At 42.9% G+C, this 22,333-nt stretch overlaps 2 protein-coding genes across 3 annotated transcripts; one reads left to right on the plus strand and one right to left on the minus strand.

The window, feature by feature from the left end:
• Nucleotides 1–816: 816 nt before the first annotated feature.
• On the plus strand, nt 817–17,896 carry tmem65 (transmembrane protein 65). Of its 2 annotated transcripts, XM_062528927.1 has the most exons (9): nt 817–1,136; nt 1,773–2,064; nt 5,768–5,830; nt 9,605–9,649; nt 10,523–10,590; nt 10,879–10,933; nt 12,239–12,281; nt 12,560–12,665; nt 15,740–17,896. In XM_062528927.1, exons 2-9 carry the CDS (start codon nt 1,803–1,805, stop codon nt 15,860–15,862), a joined length of 765 nt encoding a protein of 254 aa, XP_062384911.1. In that variant the 5' UTR covers nt 817–1,136; nt 1,773–1,802; the 3' UTR covers nt 15,863–17,896. The 2 variants fall into 2 exon arrangements, with proteins under 2 accessions (XP_062384911.1, XP_062384913.1); XM_062528929.1 differs by lacking the exon at nt 5,768–5,830 and having other exon boundaries at nt 818–1,136.
• Nucleotides 17,897–18,058: 162 nt separating this feature from the next.
• Nucleotides 18,059–22,127, minus strand: dnajc8 (DnaJ (Hsp40) homolog, subfamily C, member 8). Its single transcript, XM_062528930.1, has 9 exons — nt 22,001–22,127; nt 20,823–20,924; nt 20,509–20,565; nt 20,248–20,314; nt 19,831–19,925; nt 19,632–19,703; nt 19,358–19,449; nt 19,038–19,113; nt 18,059–18,833 (listed from the first exon to the last, which is right to left on the minus strand). Exons 1-9 carry the CDS (start codon nt 22,073–22,075, stop codon nt 18,717–18,719), a joined length of 753 nt encoding a protein of 250 aa, XP_062384914.1. The 5' UTR covers nt 22,076–22,127; the 3' UTR covers nt 18,059–18,716.
• Between the last annotated feature and the right edge of the window lie 206 nt (nt 22,128–22,333).

Below are 22,333 nucleotides of genomic sequence, written 5' to 3' on the forward strand. Positions count from 1 at the left end.
ATATTTGGTTTTGTTGTGGAAAACTCCTTCGTCGTTTTAATCCTCATTGCTCATAGTTTCCCAATAACACTATTGCATTCATCATTTTTTTTCTATGGGTTTTGCACCAACACTTTTGGTGTCTTAAAATGTCACCCAATATGAAAACAATGTCACCCAATTTACTGAAGAAAACAAATGAATAGGAACAATAAGGCATGTGTATTATGAGATATCTGTCTTAAATTTAAATTTACATTAAATTTGAATATTTCCTTCAAGACTTCATGTTGAGCCCTTAACTGTTTAGCCTCAGAAAATAGACGGTTCACAGGAGCTATACATTTATGTGAGGCCTCATTTCTCCAATTACCTCATTGCTATCAGGTGAACAAGATCTGTTGGTGATATTGGCTATGAACTAAGTTTAGAAGTGAGACTTCTGTCATTTTACAGTGAATGATGGTTTTGGAAGGGCATCTTTTTAAGTGGCGAATGTGGCAACAGTTGTTGCTGTAGTTGAAACACCACTAGATGGCACCATGAACAAAACCAGAAAAAATGCTCAAAAAAATGTTTTTCGAATTTGAACCTCTACAATAACGCTTCGTGTAATGTACTGCCATGTCAGGATAAGTCAAACATTGCTGTCGCATAATGTTTACCGTCTTGTCCACATAGCGTTGCAATGTTAGAAATAGGGAAGTGTAGTCAATATCGCCGTTCGTCATGCTGTAAAAAGACGCTTGAGGAATACATCTCCTATGATGCATTTGTACGCATAGGTTAGTGTTGTTAACCAGAGTGAACGGTCAAACAGCAATCGTGTTTTCTTAATATAGCATATCAGAACCAAGTGTAACTTTAAATATTGAGTTTGATTGCTGCTCTGTGTGAAGTTTGACCATTATGGCAATATAGGAAAAGTGCTGAAATGGGTCCAACTACCAAGAATGCGGGTGGAACTACGGGGAGTGTATGAGGGGATGTTTCCACTTGACTCATCACATGTGGTTGCTAGATACGTTACTCCACGAAGGACGGACTCAGTTCACTTGGACACCAACTAGCTTTGAGATTGCTGTATTTCTTGACTTTTACGCTTTAGATATTTTCACGGAAACACGCTATGGATTATTCAACATAACTACTATTGGGTGAGGCATAACTGGAAGGCAACTACTGTAAATGCTCCGTGAAATGTCACGGTAGGATAACTAACTGGGGCTGACATTACCATTACTCTACACTAAAACAGGCGGTGACTATCCGTGTGTTTGTAGCGTATCCAGTTTTTGTCATTTAGCATAGTTTACGTTACCGTTGACAAAGTCCCTAATGTTGTCTAACTTCGGTCAGTATTTTAAACGTGGCTAGGTTATGCAGCCAAGCTAGCAAATTAGCTATAGCTAACGTTAACAAGTAACGATAAGCTGTCACAGGACTAGGATCAGCATTCACGCAGAGCAGAAAGTTTCTAACCTTAATGTCGACTGTCAAAAGTCACACAGTAAACACCACACCACAAGTTAGATATTACTTTGTGCAAACTGTCCGGTTTAGTCCACCGTACTGGCATTGATCACACTTGCCTTTGAAACAGTATAATTTGCAATATTCAGTTTGGATGGTGTCAAACCAGACTTGTAAAACGGTCAGATATGAGTTAAGGTTAGGCTGGTTGTTTTTTTTTAGCAACAACGTTAACGTTTCCCAACATCTTACTAGACCTGTCAGTGGCGTAAACGTAAGGTGTATGGTTACGGTCTTTCTGATTTCTGTTACGTTTACAGGTGCTTTATTTCCCACACCCTCGTACCAAAATGATGAAGTTGTGTCTTCAAAGGACTCTGCCGAGCACGGCATTATTATCAAGAGCTAAAGTCGCAAGTGAATTCGGCAAACCATTCTTTTTGGCGTCGCACGCTCAAAGGTGTTTTCTTGGAACACATTCGCGTAAAGAGAAGCTCGAGCCCCTTACCTCACCTAAAGGAGCCAAAGACTTCATCTACAGCCTTCACCCACAGGAACGAACATGTTTACTGAAGGAACTACAGAACTTTGAATCCATAGCTATCGCTCAAGGTAAGATGAGATGGTGAATCCGCAACATAATTGCATAATGCATATTGTACATGTAGACCGAGAAAACGCGTTCAAGTATATGTGTGTGCCATGTGTGCTTGTGAGAGAGAAAATGAAGGTGTTATTAGATGATTCACACTGTCGGCTACACTCAGGCGTTGGCTGTATGAGCTACTTTTGTCCCTCTTGTAGACTTTCCCTGTGTACATTACTTTCAAAACTATGCAAGTCATTTTTTTTTCGCTGACAGCTGTCAGAGGTTCTGAAACTATATGGCTGCAAACAGTGCCCCATCTGCCTCTGTGTCCGCGTTAAAGCTCTTTGAGTGTTGGCAGGAGAGCTATATCGGGTAGTGTATACCCCACTGTGTTGGTGTATAAAAAAGTGTTTGTATTTTAAACGATTTTGAAAAAAGAATGGCCCTGTCGACCTCCTGTGGTGACACTCTCCAACCCTGTCCTCTATGTTATTGGATTTGTCTTTTTTGTACAAAGTAGTCCTATCCAGACTGTTTTTGTGAAGGATTCCATGGTCATGCATCAAAGGTCTCCAAACCCTCCAGCCAAGAGGAACTTATGATAATGCAGTGGGTTATAACTCGTGATTCATGATTCATCCCCCTAAGATTTGAAGGTATTTCTTCAGTTCCTAGATGGTCGAAGTCAAAGCCACTGTCCTAGCCCCATTGTTGGCACAACTGCTAAAGATAACTAAGCTCAAAGCCAAAGCTGCTTGCTCACTAGAAATGCTTTGGATCACATTTCATGCATTGTATCTGCAGATTGTTGTAATAGCGCCGAGATAGAGGTTTCAGTTCTGGTATGGAAGCTTGCAGATAGTGATTTGGTGCCACCACATAATATCCAATATTGACTGGATATTATAGCAAATTATTACATAGATATGTATGTATATGTAATAGCCTAATGGTATACACATAAAAAGTGTTGGATTGGCTGATATTTTCTTTTAGATCCCATGGCCTCCAACTATAAAATAGACTCTGGCTTCTCTGGAAATGATCCACTATCTCTGCCACTGCCCCAATTCTGTCTGCTATTCCAATGCCCCTCATCAGTCATTTATCTAAAGTGCCCCTGAGAGTCGGCACCAGGCTCTGGGTCACTGCCTGGGTAGATCCACCTCTCCATCTCCTGTCCCTCCACAGCCACCACCGTGAAAAGCCGGCGCCGCCTCTTTACTCGCCGCACTGATTTATCCCTCAGGGCATTCCAGCGTAAAGGTAATACTCGAGGCTGGCGCCCCACCCTCAGGTTTAAGGCAGACAGGAGAACAGTACAGTCCGTTCCCTGTCTTCCCACAGACAGAGTTTTAAATTGAATTGGGAAGTTCTTTCTTTAGCTTGTGTCTGGTGTAAATGGAGCAGTGGAGCTTAGTCGAGTCGGGCCTGTGTTTTCTGAAATATTGTAGGCTAAGTATTTGTGTCTCCGTTGCTGTACTGGTCTCTAACTGCTCCAGGAACAGCCAGAGCTGAAAGCTGGCTTTGTGAGTTTGTGTGAGGCAGCCCCAGTTCTCTCTTGGGGGACCATTAGTTGAAAGCCGACAGACTCTTAGTGCTGCCCATCAGAAGTAACCTTTGACCCCCCCCCCCCCCCCCCCAAACCTAACCTTTAGATTTAAAATAGCAGCCAAGCTTTGGGTGGAAAGAGTAGCCTTTTGATTTATGCTGGTATTCATGGTTCTTGCTGAGTATTTGAATGTAAAAGAAGGACATTGCTGGGATAGAAAAGGCACTCGATAACAGAAATGAATTATGCAGTCGAGCCCATTTATTCTGCCTGATTAAGGTATAGCCAGGGCTTACAGTATGTATTGCTCTTGCCTCCGTCTCCAGGGAAGAGCTTCATCCGTCAAGGACTCAAGCTTAACTGCTTATAATGTATTTCACTCATCCAAAACACTATGTTGTGTTGTTGTGGTTTTTGAGCAGTAATTGAAAGTACTGTAGAACAGTCCGTTTCCTCCATTTTACCTTAATTCATTGGCCTCTTTCATTATTCCATTCTGCCTTGTAAAGGTAGGATCTGAGTTCTGTTCCATTGGCACTTATTTAAGCAGATTTAAACACTTCAGCAATCTATCATTGGCACTGTTGCATTCTTCTAAATGTAAAACGAGAGGCCATGATGCTTTGCCGTAGTGTAATTGAACTTGGAAGTGTTTTTCTTTATTTTGTGAGCTTTCTGTTATCCCACTGTTGAGAAAGACGTCTTAAAAGAAGTCTTCCATTTAATGCTTGACTGATAGATAGACTTTGAAGTTTAGTTGTTGTTAATCAATGTAGCTAAGTCTTTTAGTAGCTTGAAAGTGAAATATCTCTATAAGGATCACTCTTTAGCTTAAGAATATGAGTGTGATGCTAATGTGCATAATGAGGGCGTTTTCCGTCCACTTTTCTATCGGTTAACCCAAGCCCCTTTGCCCTGTCCTCTCTCTAAACCCACCAGGGCTTATCATTAACCATTTATGACTTGAGGTAGACCTCCTTTCTTTAGAGGGTTTGCTGTTTGTTATCACAGAAGACTTCAGAAGACTCCCATACAGTAACAGTATTTCACAGGCCACATACTTAAACACAATTTCCTATAGGGTTCCAGATGATGCAAATAATTTCACACAGCACGCTGAAACTAACCTAACACACAAACATACACACATCATCATCATCACTTTTTTAGTTTTAACTTCAATGGAATGATGGTCATGCTGAGGGTTTTTGTTTTCTTGAGGTGGCTGACTGAGTCTTATTTTGCAGCGCTAATCAGAGGTGGCCCTGGGACCTTTAAAGCTCCCCAATGATCTGCCAGCGTTGCCATGGTGACTCAGCCGTCAGTGTCACTCGAGCGTCAGTGCCCCTGAAGAGAGTGTCTGAAGTGATGAGCTCTGTTTCATCTGGTGTGTGTGTGTGTGTGTGCGTGTGTGTCTGTGTGTGTTACAAAAAGAATGTGAGAGTATGTGTCTGTACCATAATCAGTTGTATCTGCCGCAACCGTTGGCACATTATTTGAGTGCATGTATGAGGAGGACCAGAGGCAGTGTGTGTCCATTAGCATCTGTGCCCACCACACCTATAGACTCTATGCATGTCACAGTAAGACATGAAAACACATTACTCTGTTTGTGATGGCGTGTGTGTGTGTGCGTGTGCGTGTGCGTGTGTCTGTCTTGTCAGCTGTCAGCTGTTCTCAGCAGTAGCTGTGGGTGACCATACACGAGCGTCAGCATCACAGGGCATTAGAGCACATTAGCAGAGCATCCTCTCTGTGATGAGGCATCACTGATTTATTTCTGTCTCGGGCTCGACATTAGCTGCCAAGTGCATTGTAATGGTGCGCGGGTCCAGGGATTGTGCTGATCACTCGCAGCTGTCACAGTCACAGCAGCAGAAGCGGCAGCCGCCGCGGCAAGAGCGAGCGCAGCTCATTATACAGAGGCTGGTTTTGTCTGCTGGTCCATTGCATTCTCGAACACCTCCGCCTGTTTTCCTCCATGTCTCATTTCCTCCCTTTCGCTCTCTCTCTCACTCCCCCCTCCCTTGGTTTGCTCTCTTCTTTTTATTCTTATGTCTCACTTTTTCTTTCCTATTCTCCTGTGCCCTTCTGTATCCTTTTCTCCACCTAATTGCGCATATCTTCTCCCTGTCTCATGCACCATTCATCTCTTGGATCCCTCCGGCCTCCAGCTTCTAGCAGTGCCAGCCCGTGCCCTACTTCCCTCCTCAGCCGTGCAGATCCAGGGGGAGCGGGTAGGGCTCTCAGCCTGACTGGATGTGCCGTGTCGAGCCGAGCTGAGCCGAACTGTGCTGTGCTGTGCTGTGCTGTGTTTAGACGGGCGCTGGCTGAATTAGGCTGACTTGGCCTGGGTGCCCTGTCTGCTGTACTCACACCCACTGTCTGTCCTGTCTGTCTTGTCTGTCTGTACTAGCGTCAACACTCCCTTTGCCTCGCACCTCCTCCACCCAACACGTGCTCTGCACAGCCAGACGCCACTGTTAACACACACACACACACACACACACACACACACACACACACACACACATACATACACACACACACCCCAAGATGCACCTCACGCAAATCCACACATTTACATTTGCTAATTTGGCAGACGCATTTATCCAAAGCGACTTACAGCAACAGAATAACATTTAAGATATTAAAGCAACACTAACGATTTTTTTTGTACCTTAAAATAATGTTATTTGCGAAGCCAGTGAACAGAGGAAAAGTGCTTTAGTGTTGCTTTAGCATATAGTTTTTTAACATTAGTGAAAGCTCCACACACGCTCATACACACACCCACACACACAAATCCACACCTCAAAAACCATATCGGGTGTCATCGGTATAACATTCCATGGCTCCCTCAGCCTTGCTCTGCCGTCTGATCCACATGGCATGTTTGCTTTGTTGTGGGGAGTTTTCGTTGTCGTTGGGAGGCACGCTGCTCACATGCCTGGTCTTGTGCCACTCCTCTGTGCGCCTCAGTGCCACTGGGCATCTCACTGCAGCTTGGCTTGGGTTTCTTTTGTTGTGTTGACTTGCGAGTGACCAAAGGAGTTGAGACCGATATCATGATGAATGCCTGGAGGGACTACGATCTCCTTAGAGGAAAACTGTCCTACGTTGTTCATATGACTTATGGAACAAAGAATCCTCACTAAATCATTCCCCAATCAATTGTGCTGACAGACAGCTGAAGGCCTACTTGGATACAGTGTGTGTGTGTGTGTGTGTGTGTGTGTGTGTGTGTGTGTGTGTGTGTGTGTGTGTGTGTGTGTGTGTGTGTGTGTGTGTGTGTGTGTGTGTGTGTGTGTGTGTGTGTGTGTGTGTGTGTGTGTGTGTGTGTGTGTGTGTGTGTGTGTGTGTGTCTGTCTGTTCTTCTATCCACAAATAGAAAGAAAAGTAAAAATAGAAAAAAAAACAGTTTTAGTGTTGCTGGTATTGTGTATGAGAGACAGACACGGAGAGGGGGAATACGGAAGATCAAACATGGCCGCCTCAAGAGGCCTTTTCATAGAGACTCCAGATTCCCCTTCAAATTAATTGGGAGCGGTTCCCTCCTTATGCCTCATTCAAACAAGCTGAGAAGAGCTAATTTGCTCTCCAAGGATAACGAGGAGGCTTTTAAGAACAAGCATGGGAGCGTGTGTGGTGTGGGTTTGTTTATTTATTTATTTATTTATTGTGCTGCCTCTCCTAACGAGTGCGTTCACCCATCGTGTGATGTGTTTCGTCGATGATGGCGTCCAGACAGCAGACAGATGGTGACTGTTTCCCCACTGCACATGAAAGGTCCTCATTATTCTCTCCCTTCCAGACTTCCCTACCAGTGAAACTCTATAAAGAGAAACACAAATAAGCTTCTGTCATTCCCTCTCTGCAGCACCCTTTGATTCCCCAGGTACAGACGAAATACACACACACACACACACACGCATACATACATACACACATGACATGCGCACACACACACACAAACACACAGACACACACACACACACACATACACACTCACTTTAATTAGGGGAGATATAATTTGCCCTGCAGCACCCAAGTAGCAATCTCAAATTGATTAAGGTAGCAGTAATGAAGTTGTCTCTAGACGGGAAGGGTACAGCCAGTCCATGCAGGCGTGGTATTGGCTTCAGAATGAAGTCTTTGACACACTGGGTTAGTTTGAGCCTCGTGAGACCGTTGGTGGGTACTGGCCTGAGTAGATGCCCAGAGTGAAATAGATGCCCACTTGATTTGTTTTTCTCGTAAGATGAGCCTGTATGTTGTTCACCAAATGAACGACATATTTTAGAACGTCATCACTGAACTTGCCAGCAATGTAAGCGATATATTTAAATTCTGTTATGCCAATGGCATGATCATCCTTCTTTGATCTGCATTTGACATGGTTAACTTGTCTGCATGGTCTTACATCTCTGTCCTTGTTTGAAAGACGTCTTCACTATGCTTAAATGCGTTTGAAGGGATCAGTGATGGCAAGAAGATGTAGTCAGACTCAGCGCTGCAAATAAAAGTCCGCTACTGGTGCTCATCAAAATCAGGGAAAGAGCTGAGTCGCCATGTTTACTGTTGGCATGGTGTAATCCGCGAATCATCAGAAAAAACTGGCAGCATTGTCATCATAATCATCATTTTTGCCAAGGTGTAGGTCTCCTACTGGGAGTTTTAGGAGAATAAAGTGCTGTTAATATCAGGACCCTCACTGACTCTCGGCTGACCCCAGTGGACCCAGAGCAAACCGCTAACTCTGAAGTCCAATACTGTAGGTCACAACAGGACATGACCTCATCACCCCATCTGTGCTATGATTGGCCCATGCAATGTCCTGGCCGCACGCTGTGGGTTGGCCTGCAATGTCAAGAACTCCTCCGCTCCTCGGACTATAAATACCGCCTCCATAAATCAGACCTCTCAGACACTTGGAAGAGTCCTTGACCTTTTCCTCGTGCACAAACATCGCCGTCGCATCACAATCACCTCTGCTCGCGGTGATCTAGACGGGCCGCTGCTGTTTGTGTTTATTTGTTTGCTCGCTCGCTCAGGCAGCCGTCCGTCACCAGATGTGAGACGCCTGTCTGGCACGGTGCCCAGATGAGCCTTCTCCCTCAAGCTCTGAGTCACCCGCCGGCCTCGTGCCAGCGAGTTAACCACAGTCACACTGATCAGGCCCTCGAGGTCGGGGTTTCACTCGGTGCTGGAGTGACACGGGCTCGCGCGAGGTTAGCAGAGGACGAATACGCCCGCCGCCACTGCTGTTGCTTCCGCTGTCATACCCTTGAGGCGTACTCGTTGCAGCACACAGAAGTCACAGGGAAGCCATTTATTAAAACTAGAAAGCTGCTTTTTAAGCGTGCTCCAGATGCAAGGCAGACAGATGGTTCTCCTTACGACTGCACAGAGGCAGAGAGAAAGAGAGTGAGAGAGGAGAGAAAAAAGGAAGAGAGAGAGAGAGAGAGGTTCTCTGCCAGAGCATATGTGGAAAGAGTAGCAGCACCGCTGTCACCATGGGCAGGCCAAAGACAACCACACAAGAGGCTGGCCCAGCTGTCATGTGGGAAAAATAGAAAGGTCCTGCATGCTGTCATGCCTCACTATTCAACCCTGAGGCCCCTTTGCAGCCAGATGGCTAACAGGGCCTTTGAGATGTTTATGTTTAAAGAGCAGTTAACTTCTGTTGATATGCCGGATGCAGTCTGCTGTTTATCTGTTTGTGATTGTGTATGTGTTCTGTAGTGTTGTTTGTGTTCTGCTTGTGAACTGGGTCTGGATGTCTCCTCACTTGATTAATTAGCCTTTATGTGTGTGTTCATAATCTTGTGAGACTGCTCGTTTGTAACTTCTACTTTCTACCTCACAGCTTTGAAGTGAAAGCAGCCTTTAAAATGAGGCTTAAAAAAAGAAGAAAAAAAAACTGCTGTCATGTTTTTTTCTGCACACTTAGCCCTCCAAAGCAGCGAGGACTCACTATAACCTCCTCTCTGTGTTGTGTGTCTTTGCAGAGAAACTGGAAGCATTGCCGCCCAACTCTGGTCAGCTGAGATATGGTAAGGAAGCTTTCAGCGTCTCAGCAACGGTTCTCCATCACTAGTGGAGGCATCATGTGGATTTATGCTGCCTACTACTTCAAATAAATGAGACACATCTTTCTATCCAAATAGTATTATGAGGATGTATGCTCTACATTTTGTCCCTTAACTGTTTATAGGGATAGAGCCTATGGTTTTGATTGATGTACAGTAATTCAGTGTACTATGTGTGGCCTGATGCACTTGGTCTCAAACGACACATTCTCTAAATATTACAGTAAAGCGCAAAGCACGGTCACATTCTTGGCAGCTGAGTGTAGTGATTTAGTCCTGCCCGTCTGGTCCCTTAAAATGTGGATGTTCCTGAATTTCCTCCTGCCCACGCGTGATTCATGTTGAAGTCACTATCAGCTGCTAGTTTCCCATGGCTACCCGTAATTTCCCGACTATTAGCCGCGGCTTATACATTGATTTTGCAATATTTCTTCAGCTATGAGGTTAATACAGGGGGGCAGTTAATATGGTGTTAATATGGTTTTGTTTCTTTTAACTTGCATAAAACACTGTCCTGCGGCTTATACACAATGCGGCTTATATGAGGGAAACTACTGTAGTCTTAATGCAGAATCTCCAGCACTCTCAGGCCACACTGTGAGGGCTGTGAGACAAGAGTCCAGGGCAGTTTGCTTTTACATTGATTACTTATTGAACAGCAGTATCTACTGCAGTGAGTTTATGATTCGTCACTGAGGTTAAAGTTCAAAGAGGCAAATCTGCAGCACATCATGCATTGTCAAATATGTTCAGTTCTAACACAGAGGTAGAGTTTTGTGTGTTTCTCAACCCTGCTTTGGGATTTTCTCTTCTCTCTTTTTTTTTTTTTGCTTGCAGTGCTCATTCACAATGCGATTCCCTTCGTGGGTTTTGGTTTCCTGGACAACGCCATCATGATTTCAGCAGTAAGTGGAATGGCTTTCCCTGGCCACTCATGTCTTTCATAGACCAGCATCTGCCCTCAGTGCTCTCTGAGGCTGGTTGTAGTAGAGCTCTTTGGAGAGAAACCTCGGGAGAAACTAAATAACATAAGAGCTTTCTCACAAATGGAGACGGATGGCATTGCTTCTTAATGGACATGTTGCATGAACCCTGGGACTCGAGTTTGACTTCAGTGTGTGCCGATTTTGTTCAGTTTGACTTTAAACGACCAGAAACGCTTTATCGATTTTAACAAACAAATCCATTTACAGGGAACTCAAATTGAATTGTCCCTCGGAGTGGTCTTTGGGATATCCACCATGGCAGGTATGTAGGTTAATGTCTTCCCTGCAGTGCAGTGCCCACCTTCACACACCCGCTTCTCCCACATTGACAAGTGATGAAATGTCTGTGTAACTGTGTAATAGCTGAATCCTGTTAGGTCTTTGCTAACTTTTCCCTATTGATGCCACACACTGCTGGCCTCTGCCAGACCAGGAGCACTGATGAAGTCTTTCTGGTGCCAGCCACACACACGCACGCGCACACACACACACACACACACACACACACACACACACACACACACAGGCAGGCATATCCGAGTGGCTCGGTTTTACAGCGACTGCAGATGGCATTGCTGTGCTTTCCATCCCCCTGCTGTGGGCTGTGATGGATCTCAAAACGACTTCACCTGCAGTGACTATAGAGCCCACAAATGGGTGCGAGAGAAAACCCTCATCCATCTGCCAAGCACTTGATTCCAATTGTTGTTTTTTTCCTTAACCCAGCCAACACCTTTTAAAGTTCAAAACTGTCTCTCAAGATTAATGGTAGATAAACAGTTTGAAGTCCCTATTGAAGTCTTTTTTTTGGAGTGTGAGAGTGAGTGAAGCTGATGGACGTGGGCCAGTCGGCTCTCCTTTCTCCTCTCATTATCTCCCAGAAACAGCTTAGCATACAATGAGAAGGCAGCCGGAGGGCGAATCGCGAGCTCTAAACAGATTTCTCGAGCAATGATTGGCTGTGGCAGGGAGAACTCCATTACAGAAGGGGTCACAGTGCCATCTCACCCTGATGACTCATTTATTTAGTCTGACTTTGGGGACTCTGTGAGCAATCCTAAAGCAATTCTGTCTGACTTTGATTTCGCCAACCTCCCACAGTTTGGGCGACGTTAACTTGTTTTTTCCTCCGCATTTCGCAAGACACAAATCATGTGGTAAAAGTCAGGAGGCAGATCTGAAAAGAACAGCGCAGCTTTTATGCCACACATGATCACAAAAGCCTTTTTGTGTTTTTGTTGTTGTTGTCACTTACAACAAACTTATCTCCCTGTGAATTGAAAAAGACTGCTCTGCTGAATTAGTTTAACACTAGTCTCTCAGACATCTTAGTCTAATGAGGGAATGTGGGACCAGTTCACTGCAATAAATAACAAATCCTCCACTGAAGTGGTGTTTTCTTTAATTAGCTTACTTGTTTAGGAGTGCGTGTTGCGTAATGTCAGTGTGTGGCGGTATAAGGGAGTTCATCACTGTACAAAGCACTGCCTGTCGTGTGTGTTTATTTATTTTTGTCTCATTAACCATTCTCTCTGTCTTGCTCACTCTTCTGTTCTCTCACGCATAGCTGCTGCTCTGGGAAACCTGGTGTCTGACCTGGCCGGGCTTGGGTAAGAGATTAAGATGAGGTTGGAAATGATATACCGGGTGGTGTAGTATCAACATTTAGATGCAAAGTTTTTTTGTGCAAAGATTGATCTGTGTGTGATTTAAATATTCTATGATAATGAAGTTGTATGTAAAATGTTTTAATTGTAGATATTGTAGAAATACTTGAAGATGCTTGAAATGTACCCTACATGTGCACTTGAGCAACATGTAATGCTATTCATGTGCCGTCTCTACTACAGATGGATAAACTAAGTCTATGTGTTGTTGCCATGTTCAGTCTTGCAGGCTATGTAGAGGCCCTTGCGGCCAGGCTGGGTATGCAAATCCCTGAGCTGACCCCGAAACAGGCAGACATGTGGCAGACCAGAGTTAGCGCACACCTGGTGAGTGACCTCCCAGTACCTCTTCCCATTTATCTCTCCATTTACCTGTCCACTCTTTCATTCACTATGCTATCTATTCTTCAGTCATTATGCTATCTATCTGTCTGTCTGTCTGTCTGTCTGTCTGTCTGTCTGTCTGTCTGTCTATCTATCTTTCATCTACTGTGCTATCTCTAACATTTTTTGTGAGCACTCTAATGGTATTCATGCACTTGTGTGTAAGGGCATCTGTGAGCTCTGCCCATGAAGAGCAGTGAGTAGGTGGTGGTGATTGTGTCCCCAGAGTCGGCTGAGCTTATTTCAGCTGCATCAGAAAGTCATGAGCCGTTCAGAGATCAATACGGGCCTGAGAACTATAAAAGGCTGTTTGCTGCCCTCAGGCTCCTAATATAGAACCTGCAAATCACCACACACCTCGTGTAAAGACCTCTGTGCTGAAGTCTATTCCACCTAAAGACAAGCCCTCCTACTCTTGTCCTCGTCTCCTGGACTTGGAGGAATTCCTGCTGCCGTCTTGAAGTGCAATCTGATGGGCAATGACAGCTGCCCAGAGCCTGACTTTTTATACACAAGGGAAATCACAGCGTGAAGCTCTATATGCTCATGTGCGTCTCTTGACTGTTCAGGCCACACCCACATCAGTGAGTGGGCACTGGTGTAACACAAGTGTGATGTGGGTGTAAAACGCAGGAAGGCAGGTGGAAAGGTGGAAAGGTCCAGGAGAGAAATGGAAATGGAATTGCTGGCCCAGTACACTGGCTCCATGTCCTACCATGACCTATTTAACAGCAGGTTCGGTTTCATATCATTTTAATATCACGTCAAAGATGCCACCAGCGATTATAGATTCTGATATTTGAACAAAGCTCCTACAAGACACCAGAGAGCAAAGTCATCAATCCTCTCCCCAAACACCCGTTCCATTTCCCCAAACTCCTGTTCTATTTTCCCGAAATGTCCTGTCCCCCCTTTTGTTGATTGGCTGGAACAGTTTTGTTACTCGTTATTTGGGGGACAGGCTATTGTTTCTTTCCAGTTCAAGGTGCCGGTGCAGTGTACGGAGGCTGGCTTTTTGTTTCAGTGTTCTCACGGAATGGAGAGCTGGTGGATCGTGATGAGATATTTGCTGAATGTAACAAAGTTTTAGAAATGGCTTAGAATCACTGACGGCACTTTTAAGACTCTCGCTTTTTGATTACAGTAATTTCCTGTGTATTAGCCGCATTGTGTATAAGCCGCAGGACAGTGTTTTATGCTTTAAGTTAAAAGAAACAAAACCATATTAATGCCATTACAACTCTCCCCGTGGATTAACCTCATAGCTGAGGAAATTTGGCAAAATCAATGTATAAGCCGCGGCTAATATTTGGGAAATGATGGTATTTCAACACCCATCATGACTGGAAGTTGAAAGGATGGGGGGCTTTGAGCAGGATGATGAGTTTGGGGAGGATTCATCCAGAAAGGAAGTATTTAAAAGATCCAGCCTGAGAGTGTGTCTAACCATCAACATGAGTTTTGCACTCGAAGATTACCCATTATTTGTGGGTCAGTTTTAATCATGCAAGATAGCTCTGAAAAGACCCATTTTTCAACGCTTAGGTGGAAAAGCCTCTGATTAATATGCCTGCCTGTTATTGGTTCATGGTGGTGATGAGTGTGAAATTGCCTTTAGCGAAAACTCCTGTTTGCCGTGTTATGCTTGTCAACATGTTGCCTAAGGATGAATACTTACGGATAAGAATCTCATTTGCAAGATGAAGAAGGGAGGGACTCAGTGATGCCATGTGTTTCTGCATTTTGACTAAGGGTCACAGTTAACTGTAGTCAGGGCTCTCTACGATTGCCTTCTGTGTGATAACTAAGAGTTGTTGTTAAAAAGAGATGAAAACTGTTTGACTGTACTAGATTTTGTTTTGGCTGTTCTTATACTGTAGCACATGAGGTGGGTCTTTGACTTTTCGAGTAACCTTAAATCAAATATTAAATTAATTGAATTAGTATCTGAGGCATTCTTAACAAATTCGTTTTGGAAATATGAACAAAGTGGCAAATAGCATGAAAAAGGATTCAAGGAGATACAGACCACTGCACAGCCATTGACTTTCCCCCCTGATTCGGATCGATGCTTGTGAGCAGGCTATTATTCTGCCCTGGCATATTTGTGAATTCGGGCCATTCAGCCAAGACGGACAATGTAATGTGTTTTCCTCCACTCAATATTTATGAATGCATGTCATGTTTGATGGCTAACATTAGGCCTCCCATGTCTCTCTCAGTATTGTAGTGAGCGCCGGGGCTCTGACAATTGGTTCGGAAATCAATCAAGTTGAACACACTTTTGGGATCATCCATCGCTCCTGATTCTCTGTTATCAGCTAGGGCTGTAACACAAGGCTTTAAGCTGTTGCATGACATCCAGGAAATTGTGTTCCGTCTAAGCAGGAGGGATTTGTTCAGATATTTATTTATTTCATTTCTCCACCTCGTGGCATGATTTTTATCAGGGTGTCTTCAATCTTAAATGTCATTACGCTGACTGCTAAATGGGCTCCCATTCAGCGGGCTCATCTCGCATCCTCAGTGCTTCGCTTGTTCCTGCCCAGCAGCTATAGCCCGCTAACGTGAGGAAACACTTTTCCAACTCGTCTGGCCTGAAATGGATGAGTCCTAATTTCACGGCTCTGAGGATCATTTGTCTCAGAGAGGGCATAACGACGGTGTTGCAGGGTGTGTTTCTGCAGAAAGCAGAATTAATGGGTTCTAATGAGTTTTTGAATATAGAAAAGCAAACACCATAAATTATATCATTATGAAGGTAACTTGTATCATAATTTGTTCATAAATGTCTGTTTCTGTAACGTGTTAAATAAATGAATTTGTTTGTAAATTAGTTAGTCCTAAGATTATTCTGCTCTGTGACAATTTTGCTTTTAAGTGCAAATAGTATTGTAAAATAAGTGTGGATATTCGTGTATGTCTGGGAACATCTTGACTATGTATTTTGTTTAAAATCTTCATTAATTTGGTTCGTTGAAGGAATTGTAATACATGTGAATGGTGTATGTCCACAGGGGAAGGGCGTTGGTGTGACTATCGGTTGCATCTTGGGGATGTTCCCACTCTTTTTCCTGAATGACGACGATGACAAGAAGGCCAAGGAAGTCCAGACCCCGAGTCCATCCAGCACAGAATAGCGCAGTAGCTCAGAGACTCAGTCCTGGGCAAACTTCCAACAAGTCTCCTGTGGAAAAAAACTCCAGAACAGATTGGATGCAGTCATCCACCTTCCCCCTACTCTCCTACTGCATGCAACCAAAAAGGCACTAACCCCCGTCGTGCATGACAGTGCTGTACATTGCTGGCCTTGTTTACCCTCGCCACTGCATCAACAAGCCTCTCTGTGTGTGCACAGCACACCAGAGATGTTCAGACAGAACAAGACATCGGAGTATATTTTCATGCTAATTTATGAATGCTGTTAAAACAGGATACTAATATCAATGGTCATTTGGCAGTTCTTTGAATTTGCATTATCAGTAACCCTAGCCTTATCCTCATTTTGATGATGTTATGGTGTTTTTGTATGCGCGCATGTGTGTGTGTGTGTGTGTGTGTGTGTGTAGTCCTATATTTGCACTTGAGGTGACAGAATTTCCCATGTTTTACTTTTATGTTCATTTAGTGCACACTACAAGGCCTTAGCCTGCCATAGGCCATACTAACACAAGGGAGCATAGAGTCTATTCAAGAAAAGCCAAACATCTTTTGTTCAAACTGAGCTACAGAACGAAATCTTTACGTCCAGAATAAAGATTGAGAAAACAGTAACCTCATGGTAAATGCTAATTAAAAGGCCAACACAAGGGGGGATCAGATAAACAATTGTCACAGCAATCAGTTTACAAATGTTTGATGTTGACCTGGCATCTGAACTGATATCTTGCAGATTGTGGGGAAGATGTGTGCAGCTGTGTATTTATGTGTTGGTGTGCAGTCAGCTATTGATGGAACCACTCAGTGGTATGTATGTAGGGAAATTACTCTTTTTACAGATGAAGTTTGGTGCTCCTGAATATTAAGATTATTAGGCCGTTACCTCATTGTGTACATTTTTATTGTACGTTTGTGTTTGAAAGCAGTACTGTTGGCACTGAAATGTACTTTTCTGTTAAAGAAAAACAAACAAACAAAAATAAGTTTTTACTTTGATTTATCGTAGAATATCATGAAGTGTTCTCTCACGTTAAGCATGCTGTCCTTGATCAAGCTAATTTGCAGGATTTCATTCCTTGTATGACATGATAAATTGTCAAATGTACACTTAATGACTATGATTACTACTTCTGTTTTCTGCCATTTGTTCTACTTACATCTCTGATCAGTTGTAACAAGACATAATGCCTTGTAGATGATGACCTCACGTCCTTAGGAACAGCTACCTAATGATTTTATTATTTAATTATTATTATTAATAATAGTAATCTTATCACATGACAGGTGTTGGGAGTGAATTTCAGTTGTCTTTGTGTTCTCTACATGTTAATTTGTGATTTTTTTTTTTTTTAAGGAATGCATCATGATTTTAGCACCATGGTTGCACATTGTGTATTGCATTGAATGTTAATCAAAACCAGACATGTATACAGTTTATAGTTAAAATCTCCTGCAATATATGATCAGACTTTGCAACGCTATTCTAACTTGTACAAGTTGACACTAAAAACCTTTGATTGAATACCTTGCCTGATCAATCAACAGTACTTGTCAAGCCCCAGGCAGCAGTGTTGTTTGTAGTAATGCATTGCGTGTTCACTATGAATAGACATTCAACTGAATTTGCAATTATCTTGTATAGATTGGGCTATTATGAACTTAAAATTGTTTGTATGATTTCTTTTATGAAAAAACAACCCTAAACAGAGTATTCCAAGGCTTTGTTACACTCAATAAGAAATATAAATCATTATTGATTTTACATGACATGGAATTCACTCCAGAAGCAAATGAAGTTGGGCAGAGCAGAAAAAGGCAGGTTATAAACATCTCCGTGTTTCTATGTTACTCCAGGAAGGTGAAGTAAGTGACACGTGAATTGTGAGATTTTTCTAAACAGAATATTCATCTTCATGTCCTTTTCTCATGACCTTTGTTGACAGCTCATTATAGAGCACAGTGGTTGTCAAAATGGTTTCATGAATCAGACAATAAATGGAAAAATAAATTGTCAATTCATTGATGTGTTCAGTTTTGCAAACTATAACAGGGAAGCTCATTGCATCATCTTAAAAGGAGGGGTTTTAAATGGCAGTGGCATTTCATGTTTATTTTATGCTCGAGTTGCTGTGGCAAATAAATGGCTTAATTCAACATACGATTTTCAGGCAGTCAGATGCATTTTCACCTGAAATTCCTTTTTATAAATCTCCAATACAGACAGTACATTGAGATTGCGTGCTGATCTTTCACAACAAACTCAAGCTTAGGCAAGCTCCAAGCTCATTCCATAAAATCTTGATAAGACATTTCAGCCAGAAAACAACCAAAATGAACACCTTGTAAACATTCTATGATCAGCCTCACGTGGAAAGGTTTCTATCGGAGAATACATTGGAGCGATTTCACTTAATGCTGCTGAACAGATCAATTAAATACTGACAACAAACACCACTGACCCATGCATTACCAACAAGGACTCTACAAACGAGCGTTTATTTTGTCTGAAGAGGGTAAAAAAAATGAAAGAAATTGTTGACGGACATGGAAAAAGGAAACAAGTACTTCTCTATTCTAACATACTGAGCCTTCCTATTAAAGTCTCTGAAGTCACAATTTTCACAAATATGTACATTTTTTTCCTCCAAAAACAAAAATCTAAAGATATCTATTCTTAGGAAGGGATGTGTCTCCAAGTGTGAACAGGGGCGATGAGTATGAGTGTTGAGATTGGGTGTCATCGCAGGCTGCTCTGGACGTCTACGCACAGATTCATTTCATACACACACATTCATTCACATTCATACACACACACACACACACAGTTGGACAGCATCACTCCCTCTGTTCCATCTTGACTTTTGGGGGCTTCAGGAAGGTGCGATTCTTCTCCTTTTTCTTCCCTTTTGCCTGGAAAGTGCGCCAGCTATCTACACGCCCGTCTCTCGAGTCCTGCCAGGGACATCAAAACAGGGCAAGCTACTCATGGGAGTTCTTATGCAAGGTAGGTACAACACCAAATAGCTGATCACAGAAAATAGGACATTAAAGCAAGCAAGTTTTCTATTTGCACCCCTCAATAATGTTATGGACATAAGACGGTGTATTGAGTATGATTAAAAATAGATGTTAAAAAGACCCCTTTCACAATCTCACCTCAAAGTTCTTCTGCCATTCCCGATCTCGTTTAGCCTTCTCGTGAGTTTCTATCTCCTCCTCCCTTTGTCGTTTTCTAAAAGGGCAAAAGAAAAAAAAGCGGCGTGAGAATGGAAAATGGCAACCTCATAGGCAAAGAAATAAGTATGAATGTCCAATGTCACAATCTCCATAAAAATCTGCAACATGATTCACATTGCACCATACCACCTCGTGTGCCTATAGTATTAGACCCATCCCAGTTTAGAGTGATTGTATCTGGCACAGCTGTAGAACACTGTGCGCAGACTATACCCCCTAAGGTCACAGGTAAGGGCTACCTCTCGTGCATCTCCTTGGCCTCGCGCTCCTTCCTCTTGATCTCCAGCTCGGCGAACAGCTTCATGGTCTGCTTGTACACAGCCTGCCGGAACTGAGAGACCGTGGCAACGTGAGCACCGACCTATACGGCCCATACTAACTGAATACAGCAGCGCTGCAGAAGCGCAGCGCACACATTAGAGGGCATCAAATTCACGTTTTAAATTAATTTCCAGGAACTTTAAAGGAGCCCTCGGGCCAATCGGGCCATGAAATGAGGCAGCGTTTCAGTACCAATTCAGCGTCGTCCTCCTCCACAATCTGCGGCTTGCCGTCCTTCTTCAACTGTTTCCTCTTCTCCTTCATCTGTCGGTCAGGACGTGTTTTGATTACATGTATGCAGATAATAATCTTGCCCATGTGAGAGCCAGACTGAATCACTTGTAAGGCCACTATGGGAATGAAGGTGGAAATGGACAAACATGCTACTCACCATATGCTCAACATATTCCTTCCCTGCATGGATCACATCAACTGCCCGTTTCTTCTGTTCGGGGTCCAGAAGCAACTTGTATGCTTTGTCAACCGCTATGGCCACAGAGGGAAATGTAAGCATGATTTGTATATGAAATTTCCTTACATCCGATCTGAAAACCTGACCATTCGTTTCATTTTTACCGAGACCAACCATGTTCTACCCCTACCCATAACATTTGGAATACAAACTCTTCTGACCAAAAAAAGCTAGTTAGCATCACTAAAGCCTAATTCCAAAAACTGACATGGATATGGCAAGTGTGAGTGTATGTAATATTAAGAGAGCTGCCATCAGGTTACATCACAGGTGAACATTTCAGGGAACTAGATCAGTGGTTCTCAAACTTCCATATGCAGAACCTGAAATACACACCTTCAAAAGCCATCTGGGCTCGCTCTGGGTCATCCTGGTTTTTGTCAGGATGCACCAGGATGGACAGCTAAAGGGGATATACACATTATACCACACCATATATCATTTACACATTACACCATACCATGTAACATTTACACAGTTTTGTTAAGAAAAAGAACAAATAATGTGAGGACCCTATACCACTCTGCTATAATCGGCAGCAGAATGATATTCAACTTCAACAGCGCACTGAACCAAAACGCAAGAGGGAGAACCCACCTGTCGGAAGCGCTTCTTGATCTCATCGTCAGTTACATCTGGGTCAATCTGCAGCACCTTCAATGGAAGATGATAACAATGTTTGTCGGTGTTGGATATAAATAAATATAAAGGGTCTGTTTCGATATATCCCAGTTCAAAAACAAATAATTTACCTTTATCTGACTACAAAAGAAATACCATCTGCATACATCATTAGGTTGTATAAGCCAATACCACAATACAACTCTCACTGTAGTCATCAAGTCATCACAGTACATGAGAGAGACTGTGGGAGAGTGTGTGGTGATACATAGCAGGCATCAACAACTTACTTCAAACGGGTTGAGATTAAAATACGATGCACCAGGTCTAAGCAAACGTTCGATTTGTTGCTTTGGCGTCAACACGGAGTCTCTCTTCTCGATTTGTTTAACCTGGGGAGGATAAACAAATAGGGGTGAGTGGCTGAGCATCACTGGGACGTATTATCCTCTATATCTAAATACTAGTGATAATAAACTATAGTTGTTCTCCACTGGCAAAGGGTCCAGGCATCCAATCCGACCAGAACACTACAGTAATGGAATGTTATCTTACCGTTGACTTAACATTATGTTAGTACGTACATAAGCCTAAATCTAACACACCACCACCTAGAGTCATATAAAACACCATCCCATTCATTTACAGCATCCCAGTTTGCTTGAATCGAGACCTTTTAAACTAAAGGCTACCTTACACCGACAGACTTTAACAAGATTTGGGAAGGATTCTTGAAAGATTGAAGTCTTTTAACTAATGCCCCTCATTCAAGCTTTACTCAAAAGACTACACTCTCTCATGAATCTTTCCCAAATCTTGTCAAAGTCTGTCGGTGTAAGGTAGGCTTCATGTTACTTCGTAGATTAGCTGGTTAACAACCATGGTTAGCCATCGAAATAGCTAAATAAGTAAATATATGGCAGGTCACTAATGAAGGAATCATTACTTTCCATTACAAGTTACCATGTATGGGACCTTATACTTAACACTTTATTCCATAAGATGTTGGTCTACTCTAAAGTGGATTCCTCGCTAACATACTTATCTTAGAAAGACGCTTGATCACCACTTATGTTAGCCTAGTGAACTAACCAACACGACTGCGATGCAGCGTTCATTAAATTAGCTAACGAGCTAACCATACGTCACATTCGTCTGTGGGATACAGGCTCACAGAATCTAAAAATATAATGATCCAAAGTACATATCATTCATTGATTTAGGAGTAAAATAAAGGACACGTCTGGTAATCAAAGAGACGAGTTTATTTCCGTAAGCAACTCTCAATGATTGTTTTAACATTATTGTGCTAGTGAGCTAATGTGCTAGCTGCGCTGTACTTGCTAACTAGGCCAAACTAATATTTACAGACCCACAAAGCCCCATTACGTTCATAAGGCTCCATAAACATGTATCTTTTGCAACATAAACATACAATGGATACATGGGAGATACAAGTGTACCATACCTCTGTGTAAAACGTATCAAATGCTTCGTCTCTACTGCCACCTTGAGCAACAGGCTCTCCTCCGGCAGCCGCCATCTTGGCTCAAACGTTAACATGTGACGTACGCTTGCGCCTGACGTGAACTCGGACCTCCCCATAAATTAAATTAAATTAGCAATAGGAATTCTACACTAGATACTGGGCACGCTTGTTCAGTGAATGAATCGAGAAAATCTGATATGCAGACAATATAAACTATTTTACATCATTACAAACCTCCTTTACGGAAAGACCATTACACTACATCATAAGGATGCTGAGCAGACGGTCTGTCCTCTATGTCCCCACTTCATG

Source organism: Sardina pilchardus, chromosome 24, assembly GCF_963854185.1.
Source record: "Sardina pilchardus chromosome 24, fSarPil1.1, whole genome shotgun sequence".
NCBI classification, from domain to species: Eukaryota; Metazoa; Chordata; class Actinopteri; order Clupeiformes; family Clupeidae; genus Sardina; species Sardina pilchardus.